A 17,698-nucleotide genomic window follows, 5' to 3' on the forward strand; every position below is an offset into this window, starting at 1 on the left:
GCGCCGCCCGGCGGGTGGGCGGGCAGTCGGCAGAGAGCAGCCAGCGCGGCTCGGCGTCGGGGCGGGGCGGGGCCGCGCTGGGCTCAGCCCAGAGCCGGGAGGGCCGAGGCCACCGGAAGAGTCGCGGTCGCCAGCCGAGCGCCGGGGAGTGGGGAGCGGAAGCGGCGGCGGGCGGCGCTGGGACCCGGGAGCGGCCGGAGAACAAGGGAGCTGGCGCCCCGGCCGGCGGCTGAGCGGGGCTGAGCAGCGGGCCGCGCCGAGCGCCGAGCGCCGCGGGAGAGGCCCGGCCCCGCTGCCCGAGCAGGCCGCGCGCCGCGTCGCGGGGCCGAGGCCGGAGCCATGGGCGAGACCAAGATCATCTACCACCTGGACGGGCAGGAGACGCCGTACCTGGTGAAGCTGCCCCTGCCCGCCGAGCGCGTCACCTTGGCGGACTTTAAGGGCGTTCTGCAGCGGCCCAGCTATAAGTTCTTCTTCAAGTCTATGGATGACGATTTTGGGTGAGGATGGCCCCCGCCCCGCCCCCGGGGAGCCCCTGCCGCTCCGCTGCTAGGGGCCAACGCGGCCAGTTCGGACTTCCCTCGCTGCACTGGTTTCTAGCCCCGCTTGCAGCAAGGGAGCGGCTCGGTCACTTGGGATCCTCTTGACTTTGAGGGACTCCCGATCACCTCCTGGAGGCCTTGTCCCCCTAGTTCCTACCATTCAGGCCCCCTCCCTCCCCACGGATCAGCGGCCCCCGTAGACGTAACATCCCTTCCACTCCAATCCAAAGTCAGGAGTCCTCAGCCCGCCTTCCAGGTGCCACCTTTTAAGCACAGAGTTGGGGTTATTGACACCCAGCCTGCCTTCTCCCATCCTCTGAGCGCTGCGAGTCAGAGCCTTATTTGGAGTGTGCTGTATCTAAGGCCACAGCCGGTGGGACTTTGAACTGGAGAGGGAGTTGGGGGGTGTTCTGCCAGGCTAGATGCTGGACCTGATGTTTATTGAGCGGTCTCCCCTCTCCCCTGGGCAGATGGGGTGTTGCCTGACCCGGAGGAGGAGTCCTCACTAACCAGGTGCTGGGCCCTTTTCTCGCCAGATGGTGATCCCAGAGGAGATGTTGCATAGGGCTTCAGAGCTTGGATGGGAAGGCCAGGGAGGGCCTATTGGTGTTCTCTTGTCTTCCCCTCCCTACCCAGCTGCAGTTTGGAAGCAGGGACTGCCCCTTTAAGGGAGGTTGGAATGTTGGAGCCTGAGGGTTCTGTAGCAGCTGGCCTGAGAGGGGACACACACACACACACACACACACACACACACCCCTCTCCCAGGGGCCGAAGTTTGCCCACGTTAACTGGACAGTGGGCCTAGAGGCCATGGAGAACACACACACACACACACACACACACACACACACACCCTCTTCTGGACCCTCCAGGCCTGAAGGTTCCTCTGATGCACTTGCCTGAGGCCTGCGCTGTACTTGCAGCTGAGGCCCCAGAGCTGGGTGAGGGGAGACATTCTTCTCCCCAGTGTTCATTAATCTGGCTTCTCTCCCAAGGCCCGCCCTCCAAGCCCCAGGAGGCAAGCACCTTCTGTCTCCTGCCTGGCTTACTTGTCATCTTCTGCCCTGGATCTCCGCATTTGATGAGCTCTTGAAATACTGTGCATGGCAGTGTTTTGTACAGTGGAGAATAGATCTGACTATTCTCCTGATTCCGTTCTCATCCCAGGATGAGTACTCCACTGTGGTGATGCTTGTCTGTCTTTAGAGTTAGGCGTGCCTGGTTGGAAGATCTTTTCAGGATCTATCTGGAAGAGCTGGGGAGAGGTGGGTGAGTGTCTCAACCTGACTTGAGCAAAATAAGGGAGCAGGGCCTGAAGGAACTGGGATAATATTTCAGGGTATGCTGGGCCAGATGCCTTGAGAGATTAGAATAGTCTTGTTTCTCCACCCCCACTTGCCTCTGCCTCCCGAGCAGACCACCGTGGGCTGCTTCCTGCCTTCCCAAGGCTGTTGTGCAAGCAGGCCTCAGTACAATTATAAAAGGCCTCCCCTTGCATCTGCTCACCGCTCACAGAATGTTTTTCTTGAAATTAACTGCCTGTCCACTCTTTTTTTCTTAGCTGACTAAACTAATAATACTACATCAACTACAGACAGGCCTGATTATCTGTTTCTATTTATTTCTACACTATGTCACAAATAAATATTAAACTATTGAACGGAGCAGCGTTTATCATGTACCACCTGAAGCCATCCTGTACCCATCTGTGGTCCCGGAGCCCCCTTTGCAAATTATCAGTTGGCTGTTCTAGCAGGGTTGAGAACATGCTCAGAATGAAGTGGATGTGATTAATTGTTGACTTAACACACACACACACACACACCAAGGATAAATGAGCAAAAGACCCAGTAGGGCTCTCCTATTACAGAGGGCTAATCGCAGAGGCTCCTGTTCATTTTTTTTTAATTTTACAAGCCCGTCACATGGTACTTACAATCTGCCTGACAGTGATATAATTCTTTACACATCTTTCATCTCTGAGCCCTCATGCCAGCCTATGAAATGGGCACTAATGTCCCCACTTTGCAACAAAGGAAACGAGAATGCAAAAAGCCTGAAGAGCTTGGCCTGTGTCACACAGCTAGTAAGTGACAGAGATTGGTTGGTAGGGGGTCTCACTCCAAAATCTGAAGTCTTGCTCACACCGCTGTAGGGGTGTGTGTGTGTGTGTGTGTGTGTGTGTCAGAGAGAGAGGAAGCAGACATAATACTGAGGAATACTATGCAAATGACCATGTTATAGATTTTCCTCTTAAAAAGATAGTAAGCCCTGGCAAACTGGGAAAGTAACAGGGCGCTCCAGCCAGCCTAGGCCAGTGACCCCTGTTGAGAAGAGAGAAAGCAGGCAGGGAGGAGGAAGCCTGCCTTACCTCAGCCTCAGAGGTTAGAATGTGAGGCCTTAGGAATCCCACTCCCATCTGCTCTCCAAAAATATTTGTCCAGCTCGGGGTAGACTTAGCTCTCAAATTCCTTGGAGAGCCGATAAAGGCCCTTGCCTTGGTGAAGCCCGATGACCTGGGCTCTAGCCCCAGGACCCACATGGTAGAAGGAAAAATCCAACTTCCACAGATTGTCTCTGACCTCCATACACCTGTACACACACACACACACACACACACACACACACACACACTAAAAAGTAATAAAAATCTGGAAAAGAAAAGGGCACTTACATTTAATGAAAGAGTGTAGATCTTACTCAAACTAGAGAGAACCAGTAACTAGTTTTTATTCTATTCTAAGAGTCTCATTTACCAGGATGAGACAAAGGCGTGGATAAGTTAAAAAGACATCTCTAAGCTGGGAGAACTAAGTGGCAGGATAGGGATTTGAGCCCAGTTTGTTTATCTGACTCTAATCTGAGTAAGAGGGGGGGAGGGAGACTGCTGTGGAGCCCTGACTGCCCAGCCCTCCCACCAAGGGTGCAGTCTAAGGTTCCTCCAAAGCTGCTGAAGTCCAGCTGAGCATCTCGAGTCAGCAGAGGCTTGTAGGCCTGTTGGTGACCCCCAGAAAGAGAAGAAACATCTGGAGGATGGAGTGGTGGGGGGACTCAGCCGCACTTTACTGCCGCAAGGACATAGTGTCCGTGCTGTGTGTCATGGGAACCCTCTTTTCCTCTTGAGCCAGGTTATCATGCAGGGCTGCAAGCTTGGGGAACCCAGTGGCAGACTGGCTGATAGGTCTGGGCTTCTTTCTTAGGGTTGCTGTGGGATTAGAGATGGTAGGGAGCTAGATGGAAGGGAGATGATAGCCTTGGCTCAGGAGCTTCATCGTAAGTTCAAGAATGTGAGTATCACAAGGAAACCACTGTAAGAGTGAGAGGGGCCTGAGCTTCACAGCTTCCTCGCTTGCTGCATCCCCAGAACTGTAAGCATGTGGTCCTCTAACCTGTGGTCTGGTTGTGTACTCCTGGGGTGAGTGAGAGTGTGATGGTCCACAGCAGTTCCCATTCCCATCTCTGGCCCCAAACCATGGTCGGTATCTAACTTCTGGCCCTGCCACATTCCCAAGGCCAGACTGCATGCCAGGACCAGTTTCTATGGTCCTTCATGCCCCACATTACGTCCCCTCATCCCCCATAGACCCATTACATCTATCATCAAATGGGAGGAAAAAATGCGACATAGAGTGAAAAGAGAATTGAAGTCAGAACAGCCTGGGGTTCAATTCCAACTGTAACATCTCTTAGTATTGTAACCATGAATAAGTTAACAAATGTCAGTTTCTTTATTCATGAAATGAGAATTATGTTGTCTACCTAAAGGAGGCTGGAGTACAAATTATTTATATAAATATATATTTTATATATATATATTGTTTTGTTTTGTTTTTGTTTTTCGAGACAGGGTTTCTCTGTGTAGCTTTGCATCTTTCCTGGAACTCACTTGGTAGCCCAGGCTGGCCTCAAACTCACAGAGATCTGCCTGGCTCTGCCTCCTGAGTGCTGGGATTAAAGGCATGTACCACTACCGCACGGCTTATATATTTTATATATGTATGTACATGCATATATATTTTTTGAGACAGAGTCTCTCTGTGTATCCTTGGCTGTCTTTGAACTCTCTGTAGACCAGGCTGGACTTGAACTCAGAGATCCATCTGCCTCTGCCTCCTGAGTGCTGGAATTAGAGGTGTGTGCCACCACTGCCCAGCTTTTTTTTTTTTTTTTGTAAAATTATGTGTTCTGACTATAGTAATAGAAGATATAATAGATAAAAATGGAGAGTCACACAGACTAGGATTCAAACACCAGCTTTCCACTTGTTAGTGGTGTGTTTAGGTGGATTATTGAACCTACGCTTAGTTTCCCACTTTTCTCCCCTTATAGCATCATTGTGGGAATGACATGATGCTCCAAGTGCTTAGCATGATGCTGGGTCCATGACGCATGCTCAGTAAATAAAGCCAATCGTCATTCCTTTCCTTTTTTCAGGGGCAGGGTGGGTAGGGGTCCTCGTATATCCCAGGCTGGCCTCAAACTCAGTCTGAAGGTAAGGATGACCTTAAGCCGCTCCTCTGGCCTCCACCTCTCTAGTGCTGGATTACAGGCATGCACAACTGTCCCCAGTATGTGGTGTTGGGTCAAACGGTGTTGTGAATGCCAGGCAAGCACTCTGCCATCTGGCCTCCACCTTCAGCCTCCTTTCTTCCTTATTGTTTGTTCCTGATAGAATCTCATTATATTGCCCAGGCTCACCTCATAATCCTCCTGCCTCAGCTTCCCAAGTGCTGACTGGATTACAGATATGTACCACATGGATGTTCGTGAATGCCTTCTCTCCTCTTTCCTAGTTCCTTTAACTCGTGGCCCACAGCTCTCAGAACAAAGTCAGGATTCCTAGTTGAGAAATGAAGAATAGTAAGAATTGTGCTGCCTTTTCCCAATTTGAAGGTCAGAGGGAAAAGGAAAGTCATGCTGGGAATAGGGCATGCGCCCTAGGGGTTCTGAGGTGTGGCGTGGGGCCATTATAATTTGCAGTCACCCAGTGGCTGAGCCGATGCTCTAGTGAGGCAATTGGCCCAGATATGGCCCTGCCAGAGGGGTGGCCCAGAGCATAGTGTGTATTCCTGACTTCTGACTCCCCCCACAGCTCCTTCCTCTCTGTCCTACTTCGTGGAGGTGCTAAGGATATGTCCCTAGTCCCTCCTCACAGCTGAACAGTCTTGTGTTGATGGCTTGATCTCACACTTAGGGTAAAGGACAACTCAGATTATGAGGACCCTCCACTCCTACATCAGAAAGTTCTCTCTGACATCCCCCTTTCCCTGCAGGGTGGTGAAGGAAGAGATCTCGGACGACAATGCCAAGCTACCCTGCTTCAATGGCCGAGTGGTGTCCTGGGTAAGGAGCCGTCAGCTCTAGCTGTATCCCTGTGGTGGGGCAGAGGGAGGAAAGGCTTAGCTAAGACTTCAGCTGGTGATTTGATGCCCCCGTATCTGAATTTCTAATGATTTTTTTAATCTAGAGTCTTCAGCCTTTAATGAAATGTGAGGGAATAGTGGAAGGGGAGAAAGGGAGAAAGAGGAACACACAGTGTTGATTCAGAGGTCTCCTCTGTCCATCCAGACACCTGCTGCCAGCTGACATCCTCTGTCACTTGTGCTGTGCCCCAACTCTGCTACAGTAACCCGTGCCCGCCAGCCCCTCTCCCTCATGCGCCTGGCCAACTGCCCTTGCGTGGGCCTGTCTTCTTCTCTGTCTCACTCTCTCCTGTCCTTCGTGTCCTGCCGGAAGCCACAGCTTGCTTTTCCCTGGCCCCCCTGTGACCACTTATTTTCTCCTCGGCAGCTGGTATCTGCCGAAGGCTCACACCCGGAGCCGGCTCCCTTCGGCGCTGACCATCCACCGGAGCTGCCGCCTTCAATGGAACGCACGGGGGGCATTGGGGACTCTCGACCCCCGTCCTTTCAGTAAGTGGGACTTGAAGGTGGGCATGGCCCATGGAAAAGGGGCACCTCAGCTCAACCCAGGGCTGGATAAGGGAGCCCCCAGCCTGCTCTCTTCTCCACCAAGTCCTCTCTACCTTTTAGCCCTCATGCTAGTGGAGGCAGCCAGGAGAACCTGGACAATGACACGGAGACCGACTCCTTGGTGTCTGCTCAACGAGAGCGGCCCCGACGGCGGGATGGCCCAGAGCACGGTGTGTATTCCCCACTTCAAGCCTCCCCTCAGCAGCTTTCAGCCAGCTCCCTCCTTCTTCACCCTATTCCCAGAGTTACGGATATGCCTGGCGCAGCCCCTGGCCTGCCCGCCTCATATCCCTTCTTCCCTACATTGGGCCTGGCATGGACCCAGCTGCCTACCTCCCTTGCAGCAGCCCGGCTCAATGGAACTGCGAAGGGCGAGCGGCGGCGGGAGCCCGGTGGCTATGACAGTTCATCCACCCTTATGAGCAGTGAGCTGGAGACTACCAGCTTCTTTGACTCAGATGAGGATGACTCCACCAGCAGGTGGGCCTTGACTTTCATAGGTACTGGGATGGGAGTGGGGGCGCTGGGGGGGGGGCGGGGGGGAACGGGGACACGGCAAGTGACTCATGAGGAGGCCTGAATCCTCGGATGCTTCACCTCTGGGAGGGGTGTGGGCATTGTGTTGGAGCCAGGGCTGTGGAGTGCCTCTTACCGGGCCAGGATGGGCCAGCCTGGTGGGGAACGACTTTGGGCCCACAGGTTCAGCAGCTCCACAGAACAGAGCAGTGCCTCGCGCCTAATGAGGAGACACAAGCGGCGGCGGCGGAAGCAGAAGGTCTCGCGGATTGAGCGGGTATGGGCTCTTTGGTGTTCAGGATGAGCAGGGCAGATTATGAGTCCTTCCCACGCAGGACCACAGCTCTTTCTTCCTCGGAGCTCTTGTGTTTGGCTCGGTGTTTGGAATCTTAGTGGGCAGGGGTGGGAACCCCACGCCTGCCTGCTGCTCACAGCCACTGTGTCTTCCAGTCTTCCTCCTTCAGCAGCATCACGGACTCCACCATGTCACTCAATATCATCACAGTTACTCTCAACATGGGTGAGTCTGGGGAACAGGTTCAAGCTGGGAAGGCATCAGGGGCTTCTGGGAAATACAACATACATTTTCTGGGACTTGGGGTGGGATCTCAGTGACAGAGTACAAGGCCCTAGGTCCCATATCCAATACAGGAAAAAAAATATATGTTCCCTATTCTCAAGTTGTTCTTTTATGAATAACACTGATAAGTAATATAATCGGTTCAGTATTTCACTGTCAGGGCTATAACAGATAAACTCAGAGCTGTGGGAGCAGAACGTGGCACCCCGGGAGGCTTCCTGTGGGAGGTGACTTCTGAGAGCCCTGTCCCTGCTCATCTTGTCCCTGCATCCCTGACTCTGACTCTTTAGAAGACAGCTGATGCCTGTGCCTCGGCAGGTGGGCCCGCCCCTGAGCTAATGACCGGACTTCAGTCAGTCCCAGAACCCACATGGGAGAAAGAGAAAACTGACTCCCAAAGTTGTCCTCTCACCTGCACACACACAAACAACAAAACAAGTGGATAAAAATATAACACATTTTAAAGGCAGTTAAATATAACAGAAAGAGTTTAACTTGAGTCTGAGTTTAACTCCTGACACCCACTGGCTTAGGAAGGGCACTTACGTCTTGCCGATTTGTAAAAGTAAGTCTGGAATCCCTGCCTCATAACCAGTAGAAAAATCAAAAACATGTTTAAGTGCATACTGTACAGTAATATTTGCATGGTTATTATGTCAGTCACGGCCTCTCTGCCCTGTACTAATGGGTAGGAACCCGATGGCCCCTCTCTACCCTGTACTGATAAGGAGCCCTGCCCCTTTCTACTCTGTACTAATAACCAGTTCTGGCCCCTCTCTTCCCTGTACTAATGGATTGGGGCCCTGCCCCTTTCTTCTCTGTACTAATGGGTAGGAGCCCTGCCCTTCTCAAAGTGTTAAATTATTCCCTGCAGAAAAGTATAACTTCTTGGGCATCTCCATTGTGGGCCAAAGCAACGAGCGAGGTGATGGAGGCATCTACATTGGCTCCATCATGAAGGGTGGGGCCGTGGCAGCCGATGGACGCATCGAACCAGGAGATATGCTGTTACAGGTATCATTGCCTACCCTGGGTGGTAGAGAGCGAGAGGTCCCTGCTGTCTGGAGGAAGGCCCTCAACCAGCTCCCCCTCCGTCTCCTGAGCCCTGCCTCTTCTCTCACACTTAGCCCTCTTTTTCAGGTAAACGAGATCAACTTTGAGAACATGAGTAATGACGATGCAGTCCGAGTACTGCGGGAGATTGTCCACAAACCAGGGTATGAATGGAGTGGGGTTCGGGGAAGATGGGAAAGGCATTTCTGGAAGCAGGCTTGGTCTGGCCTTCATACATCCTGCCTTTACTAGGACAACCTTGTTTTCAGGCCCATCACTCTGACCGTAGCCAAGTGCTGGGACCCAAGTCCACGTGGGTGCTTCACATTACCCCGGAGTAAGTAGACAAGGGATTCAGCCCTAAAGTTGGTGTTGGCGTATGTCGACTCTGTCCCTCATGTCTTCAGCTTACACGTTGAGCACCAGAGTGGGCGGGGTGGGCACCCTGTGACCCCTCGTACTCCCTGCAGGTGAGCCCATCCGGCCCATCGACCCTGCAGCCTGGGTCTCTCACACTGCAGCCATGACAGGCACCTTCCCTGCCTATGGCATGAGCCCGTCCTTGAGCACCATCACCTCCACCAGTTCCTCCATCACCAGCTCCATTCCCGACACAGAGCGTGAGTATTCAAGCCTGTCCCCTGGGCCAGCACACAAGGCCAGGCGGGAGGCCCGATGACCCGCTTGTGCACCGTGGAGGGCCTTTGGGGGTCTCTGCTCATCCCAGGTGCCTCACACTGCAGCCCTTCCCCAACAGGCGCTTAGAGCCACACTGCACGTACTTGCTTCCTCACATATGGTGAGCGCCCACAGAGCCTCAGTTTCCCCACTGGACTCCCAGCATATACTTCACCAGGTTCTAAGTAGAATGTTATTACTGTGTGGTATGAAGGAAACACTCATTTTTATTGTCATAACATCTACACTGTGCTAAGTACCTTCATGAAAGCACTGAATTACTCTTTCACGTATTCTTGGGTGTACATTAAAGTACTCATTTTCACGGAAGGGAAAACTGTCCCAGTGGGAGAGCTGGGATGCCGCTCTTCCTAACTCCACGGCTCCGCTTTGTCTCACTACCCTGCCTCTCCCCCCAGGCCTAGATGACTTCCACCTCTCCATCCACAGTGACATGGCAGCCATCGTAAAAGCCATGGCCTCCCCTGAATCAGGGTTGGAGGTTCGAGACCGCATGTGGCTCAAGATTACCATTCCCAACGCTTTCATTGGTGAGAGAACCTTACAGCTGTAAGAAGGACGGGACAGGGTGGGGGGTCATGGAGCAGGGCAGGGGTAGAGGGTCATGGAGCAGGGCAGGGGTGGGGGGTCATGGAGCAGGGCAGGGGTGGGGGGTCATGGAGCAGGGCAGGGGTGGGGGGTCATGGAGCAGGGCAGGGGTGGGGGGTCATGGAGCAGGACAGGGGTGGGGGGGTCATGGAACGGAGCAGGGCAGGGGTAGGGGGTCATGGAGCAGGGCAGGGGGGGTCATGGAGCAGGGCAGGGGTAGGGGGTCATGGAGCAGGGCAGAGGTGGGGGGTCATGGAGCAGGGCAGGGATGGGGGGTCATGGAGCAGGGCAGGGATGGGGGGTCATGGAGCAGGGCAGGGGTGGGGGGTCATGGAGCAGGGCAGGGGTGGGGGGACCCAGCAGCCCCCATGGGCAACTCCTTTGAGCTGTTAGTGCCTCAGGCTCACAGCTTCTGTGAAGCCAGAGGAACCCAAACCAACTGGCAGCCTTATCCCCAGGCTCAGATGTGGTGGACTGGCTGTACCACAATGTGGAAGGATTCACGGACCGGCGGGAGGCCCGCAAGTACGCCAGCAACCTGCTGAAAGCCGGTTTCATCCGCCACACTGTCAACAAGATCACGTTCTCTGAGCAGTGCTACTACATCTTTGGTGACCTCTGTGGCAGTACGTGCCTCCCCACCGCCTTTTTTTTTCTCCTTTTTTTTAGAGATAGGGCCTTGCTATGTAGATCCTATTGGCCTGATACCTGCTGTGTAGCCAGCTTGACTTTGAAATTGCAGAAACCCTCCTGCCTCAGCCTCCTGAGGATTGGATTATAAGTGCATGCCACGACCATACCCAGGATCTCCACCTCCCCTTTCTTGTCCCCTGAATGGGAGTAAGGATGTGATGTGATAGCTGACCCCAGGAGACCTAGGTAGGCTCAACAGAGCTGGGGGCTGTTCAAAGCTTGAGCCCTGTGATCTAAGCAGCCCAGTCTGGCCTCTCCATTGGTCTTCCATCGCTGTGTTGAGCCTGGCATACTCCGAGTGCCTGTTCTGTGACTGGCATGGTGCCAGTGGTTTCTGAAGAGTCAACCTACATCCCACTCAGTCTTCACCTCTCAGTGGGGGTGGGGTGGGTCCTGTCCATGTTATCAAATGAGGAAATAGATTTATTGGTGTAAAATAGTCTACCCCAGGTTCCACAATTAGAAATAAAGGAGTTAGACTTGGATCCAGATCTTTTGGTTCTAGTCCCCACTGTTCTGGGCTGCTCAAGATACATGACGCTCCCAAAACATTGTCTCAGCAAGACTAAACAGAGTGCCTGCCCTTGTCCATGAACCAACAGGTACTACTGAGTCAGGATATGGATTGGCCAGGGAATCCTGTCTTTCTAAGAGCCTGGGGGTGAACCATACCATGGAGTAAAGCTGGAGAAATTGTCAGTCCAGTTGAAGAGGACTTTACAAACTGCACTAAGGAGTTTAAATTTGATCCTGAGAGGGTGCAAAGCCATTGAGCATAATTAAGTTGAATTCCCTGTGGAGACCCTTCCTTCTCGGTTGCCTCCAGATGATGACCTCAAACAGACATTGCTGTTCACACCAGCAGCTAAGTCCCAGCCCCAGTGCCCGCAGCCACCTCTGCCCAAAACAGCTTTCCTTCACACCTGTGGTGCTGGCTGGCACCCAATGGCTAACTCAGAATGCTTCTGGGACTAGAGTGGCCGATACCACAGAACACCATCCCTTGGTAGAGGGTGGGGTTCCTGTCCCTCAGCAGCCCTTACAGAGTTGTGATGGACTTTGGACTGGCAGTTCTGGGTTCAAATGTTAGCTCTGCCCTTACTGTGAACATCAGTAGGTGCTTCAACTCATAAGTCAGAGGTGGAAGGAAGGAAGAGTAGAACCTAGGCCATAGGGCTGTCTCGAACATCATATAATGTATGTAAACCACTTAGAACAGTGTGCAACCTACAAGAAGTGCTCCGTAAAAGTTGCCTACTATTCATATATTTAATTGATTATAAGGTGCACTTTTTATTTTCACATTCCATTATCTTAAATTGGGTATATCTTCCATTGATAGTTTAGTAGACTCATAGAAACTGGTTATTATTGATATTGTTAGCAGACATCAGCCCAGGGTCCCAGACCTCTTGCAACATACAAAGCTTCCAAGACAGCTATGGCAGTTTTGCTCAAAAGATGTTTCCTTCCTGGCCCCAACTTGGTCCTCCACCTAGGCCACCCAAGGCTCAGCTCAGGATGTGCTGACAGAAAAGCCTTTTTCTTTGCAGAGGCCACAAGTCTGAGCTGGGAATGTGGCAGGCTCAAAGAGGAACTATGTGCTCACCCTGGATATACTGTTGGTCCCCAGGGCAGCACCCTACCGCTCTTTGCGTTTGAGCCAGTACAGGCCACTGCTTCCCTTCATTGCCTGCACGCTGCCACCCCTCTGACAAGTTAGTGGCTTGGCTGGCAGGCTCCATAAGCAATTTCAGAGTCCCATACCCTGGCTTCTTCCTGCAGAGCTGACTGGATCACCTTGGTTCTTGGAAGAAGATCTCATGGTATAGAAGGCTTCTATAGAGCAATTATAGCTTTCTTAGAATTCATGTGCACATGAGCAAAGGATGTCCTAGGCAGGTGATCGGTCCTACTGTCCCTTTATACTCCTTTCAAGGAAGTTCTAGCTCTTGTGAGAACAGCTTACCTTTAGGAAGTGCACAATTTCAAGGATGTAAGAAAGGAAGTAGTGTTGTTGGTGAACTAGTACCAGTTCTGGCTGCAAGCAGGGTGGGGAGTTTTTTCTGGCCCTTCCTACGTCATCCCCACTCTCCACAACAGCACCAGGAAAATGTGATCAGGGCAAGAGCCTTCTACAAAGGAGGCCCTCAAACCATGTGTTCATTTAGGACTCTGCCCTCCTCTTGCTCTTCTAATTTACCCTGCATGCGGGTTAGCTGACCTCTCGGTCCTGCTGGAGTGACACAGATGTACACCCCATCAGCCCGTCCTGGACGCCCCTCATCCTCTTCCTCCTTTGAGACAGGATCTTACTGCACAGCTCTGGCTGTCCTGGAACTTACTATGTAGACCAAGCTAGTTGGTTTGTTTTTTTGTGGGGTTTGTTTTGTTTTGTTTTGTTTTGTTTTTAGAGACAGGGTTTCTCTGTGTAACAGTCTTGGCTGTCCTGGAACTCCATTTGTAGACCAGGCTGGCCTCAGTCTCACAGAGATCTGCCTGCTCCCGCCTCCCAAGTGCTAGGATTAAAGGCATATATCCACTACCGCCCAGCCCAAGCTAGTTTTGAAGTCTCAGGGATCGGCCTACCTCTGCCTCCTGAGTGCTAGGATTAAAGGAGTGGGCTATCACACCCACCTCATTCTGAACTTTTATTTTTAAGAATTATTTTTACTTTGTGTTATGAGTCCTTTGCCTGCATGTATGTCTGTGTACCATGTGCATGCAGTGCCCAGGAAGGCCAGAAGAAGTTGCTGGGTCCCTGGAACTGTTGTTACAGATGGTTGTGAGCCACCATACATGTGCTGGGAATCAAACCCAGATCTGTCAGAGCAGCAAGTGCTTTTAACTGCTGAGCCATCTTTCTAGCCTCATTCTGGACTTTTAATAAATCATCATCATCCATATCTTATTCTTATTTGTCTTGGGGGAAAACATTCACCTTAGTTGTCCCAAACATGCCCCTCCTAATTAATCTGAGAAGGTAAATGTATAAGGCCACTCTCTGCTCTGCTCTGTCTGTAGCTGGGTTAACTCAGGCTGTTCATTTGACCTCTCTGGACTTCTGTTTCCTTGCCTAGAGAATTGACGATTAACCCTTTGTGAGTTGCTGGGTAGTGTGTATTGTTTTAGTTTTTTGTTTTTAATGTGCATTGGTGTTTTGCCTATATGAGGGTACCGGGTACCTGTTATGAGAGGCCATGTAGGTGCTGGGAATTGAACCTGGGTCCTCTGGAAGCGCAGCGAGTGCTCTTAGCCTCTGAGTCATCTATCTCTCCAGCCCCATATGTAGTGTGCTTAATGAATCATAGTACAATACAGAGAGGCTTCTAGTGCTTCAGCTTTCCACTCCCTGACTTTATTTCCCTCTCAACAGAAGAGAAAATGGCTAAAGAGGTGAGAATGGGTGGGCGGGCCGGGTTGTTTTTGTTTGTTTTATTTTTACTTTGTTTTTGTTTTATTTGGGAGATTTTATTTTTCAGTTCTTTGAGACTGTCTAATAATGGAGGCCAGGCTGGCTTCCAACTTGCCATGGAGCCCAGGTGGGCTTGAACTCATTATCAGGTCTCTTGCCTCAGCCTTGAACGGTACTTAGGGAAATCTTGAAGGCACTGGGTATTCGATGTGGTGGATTGGCTGCAGAGCTGTGAGGAGTGGCCAAGGAGATCTGCAGGCCTCCCATTGTGGCCATAAACTTAGCATTGTTGCCTGCCGTCCATCTTTGGCTGCAGACCTCCTGACTGCGTGGGACACAAAACAGACCAGTTTACCGAGTCCTCTTCCCACAGATATGGCCAACCTGTCACTTCACGACCATGACGGCTCCAGTGGCGCCTCTGACCAGGACACACTGGCTCCTTTGCCGCACCCAGGGGCTGCCCCTTGGCCTATGGCTTTCCCTTACCAGTACCCACCACCTCCGCATCCCTACAATCCACACCCCGGCTTCCCAGAACTAGGCTACAGCTACGGCGGCGGGGGCAGCGCCAGCAGTCAGCACAGTGAAGGTAAGTCAGAAAAGCAGCCGGAAGGCGTCTGCAGCCCACCCAGGCATCCTCTGTGCCTCCATCCTGGCCCTGTCTGTTCCCTACAGGCAGTCGAAGCAGTGGCTCCAACCGAAGTGGCAGCGACCGGCGCAAGGAGAAGGACCCAAAAGCTGGGGACTCCAAATCAGGTGGTAGCGGCAGCGAATCAGACCACACTACCCGCAGCAGTCTGCGGGGGCCGCGGGAGCGGGCGCCCAGCGAGCGCTCAGGCCCGGCGGCCAGCGAACACAGCCACCGCAGCCACCATTCGCTGACCAGCAGCCACCGCACCCACCACACGCACCCGAGCTACGGCCCGCCCGGAGTGCCCCCTCTTTATGGCCCCCCGATGCTTATGATGACCCCGCCGCCTGCAGCCATGGGGCCCCCAGGAGCCCCTCCAGGCCGTGACCTGGCCTCGGTGCCCCCGGAACTGACGGCCAGCAGACAGTCCTTCCGCATGGCAATGGGAAACCCCAGTGAGTTCTTTGTGGATGTGATGTGATCAGGACCCCTTCCCACCCCCACCCCACCCCCGAGCCGGCTGCATCCCTTTCTCCATCAGTCGGTCTTTTTTTTTTTTTTTTTTTTTAACTTTGGTACCTAAAAGGGAAATAAATGGAACTAACTGCTCCTGCTTGCTGGTAGCAGCAAGGATGAGGGTCTCTGCTCATCCATGCTACAGCCCCTAACCTGCCTCTGGCCCAGCTGGTGCCTCTGCCCACTAACCAGCATCCGTTCCATCCGGTTCTGGGTTCCCAGAATTTTTCATGTCCCTGGCTCTGCACTGCTAGTCCTACTTTCCGATGCTCCATTCTCACACCCCAGTGGTGTCACACCCCAGTGGTGTCACACCCTAGTACCCACCTCCCCCCAACCCTTTTCCCCACCGCCCCAAGCATGTGTGCAGAGATCTTGATTTTACCCCGCCACACTGACACCAAAAAGTGGCCTTCCCCTTCCTAACTGTCCTGCCCACTACTTCAGGCCTTCACCCACAGCTGTAACCACCTCTAGTAGGCACCCATGCTGTCTGTCCCTGCTTGGAGCCGGCTAGTCAGAAGCCCAGAGAGCCTCCCTCAGGTGCCAGGACCACTAGTGGCTTCCGGGGAATATCTCTGCTGGGCCTGGACCCTCATCTATGCCTGTCCTGTGTGCTGGTTCTCTCAGATCTAACCCTACTAACCAACAGGCTCATCTAATTTCTGGGCCTGAAATTTTTTTCTTCTTTTTCTTCCTTCAAATTTCCCTGGGCCTGGAGCAGCCAAGAATTTCGGGCTCTTTGACTTTCTGTGAGCCCCCAGGAAAGGGAGGCCCAGCCTCCAAGGAGACCAGGAACTCTGCTTCAGCAGCCCCTCGGGGCTTCCCAAGGATGTCCAGCCCCCACACCCACACAAGTGCAAGGTTACTAGGCTTCTGGGAAGGACTCAGCTTCACCCAAGCATGACAGACTGTTCTTTCCAGAGAGAAGTAGAGAAGTTTTCTCCCTACCCCCTCACACAGACAGACAGACAGACAGACAGACACACACACACACACACACACACACACACACACACACACACACAGAGTGTGCCTATGCAAGTTTACATAAGCCTCAGGGCTGGTCCCTGCCCACAGGGCTGGACCCTTTCTCCAAGTCATCTCCTAGACAGTGGGGCTGGTCCCTAACTGCCCGCTCCTCTTCCTGCTCGTCCGAAAGCCTCCCACACATGTCCCCAATACCTCGGTACTTGGATAAAGGCCAAAAGCTGGGGCTCAACAGAGGGTTCTCCAGGTAACTGACAGGTCGCTCTCTACTTCCCTCCTGCCCCTGTGTCCTTACACCCTGCCCTGTCTTCATCTTCACCGTGACACCTGAGAACAGAGTCAGGAAACACAGGCCAACTGAAGTTATACAAGAGGACCACTGGGGCTTCCAGAAAGTTCCGGTTATTTTTAAAGTTGTTTTCCACCTTAAATCACAATTTTCTCTTTAAAACTCTGCTATAAACTCTACTGACTTCCCAGACTCACATTTTCAGGGCAAAGGTATCAGAGCTGGGGATGTAGCTCTGGGTAGAGTGCTTGCCTAGCGTGCCCTGGGGTTCAGTCCCCAGAAAATGCCTCCTGCCATCAAGATGTCCTTAGCCCATGTTTGGGGGCAAACTGAGGTGGGGATATTTTGACATTCATTCATTTAACAAATATTTCCTAGGATTTTAATGAACAAAGGGCTATGTTAGAAGCATGACTCAGTCTTACCTGTCTTCAGTACTCTGTGACTCTGCCATGTCCTGTTCTTTTGAGACCCCCTCCCCAGTGCTCATGCACTGGATGCCAGTGTTTCCATTGTCCATCTTTTGCTCACTTCTCTTTCTTTCCCAAAATAGTGTCATCCATTCTCCTTTCAATTGCTGTTGATATGCTGGCCACTTCCTCCACTCTTTAGATCTCTTTACTCACTGGACATCTCCATAGGCGTGTCCATATGTCCCTAGCCCAGTATTCTTCCTCTTGAATTCCTGTCTTGGTGACCTTCGTCACAATCTACATAGGCCCCCCAGCCAGAAACATTTATGCGCTTAAAATCCTTCTTCCTACATGGTGTTAGTCAGCATATCACACCCTTCCACTCTGACACTCTTTCTGAAGTTCAGTTGTTCCGCTCCCCTTCTTAATTTACAGAGCATGGGATTTGGAGTCAGGTTGGTTTGGGTTTGAATTCCAGTTCTCCATTTTTGGTTGTGTAATAGAGTTATTTAACCTCTCTGGAGCCTCAGTCCTCCTGTATGTAAAATGATGATAATAATACCTACCTCACAGGGTTGTTGTGAGGATTTAAATTAGATATTGTACGAAAAGTGCCGAGCACAGTGCCTGGCACACAATAGAGTAGGTGCTCAATAAATGGTAGCTATTATTATTATTATCATTACTGATTTACTCTAAACTGGCGAACATTTAGGGTATGTTGGGAAGGGAAAGCTTTGGCAAAGATAGACATGAAGCCTTGAATGGTGGTTCAAGGGTTAAAAGTATCTGATTTTG

At 52.1% G+C, this 17,698-nt stretch overlaps 1 protein-coding gene across 1 annotated transcript; it reads left to right on the plus strand.

The window, feature by feature from the left end:
• Positions 1–291: 291 nt before the first annotated feature.
• On the plus strand, positions 292–17,576 carry Dvl3 (dishevelled segment polarity protein 3). Its single transcript, XM_059277293.1, has 16 exons — positions 292–500; positions 5,816–5,885; positions 6,333–6,454; positions 6,575–6,684; positions 6,859–6,994; positions 7,214–7,307; positions 7,481–7,550; positions 8,485–8,624; positions 8,751–8,827; positions 8,933–9,000; positions 9,134–9,283; positions 9,761–9,892; positions 10,409–10,576; positions 14,432–14,650; positions 14,737–15,147; positions 15,933–17,576. The coding sequence occupies exons 1-16, from the start codon at positions 340–342 to the stop codon at positions 15,962–15,964; spliced, it is 2,160 nt and encodes a 719-aa protein (XP_059133276.1). The 5' UTR covers positions 292–339; the 3' UTR covers positions 15,965–17,576.
• The last annotated feature ends 122 nt before the right edge of the window (positions 17,577–17,698 follow it).

Source organism: Peromyscus eremicus, chromosome 12 (assembly GCF_949786415.1).
Source record: "Peromyscus eremicus chromosome 12, PerEre_H2_v1, whole genome shotgun sequence".
Classification (NCBI taxonomy): domain Eukaryota; kingdom Metazoa; phylum Chordata; class Mammalia; order Rodentia; family Cricetidae; genus Peromyscus; species Peromyscus eremicus.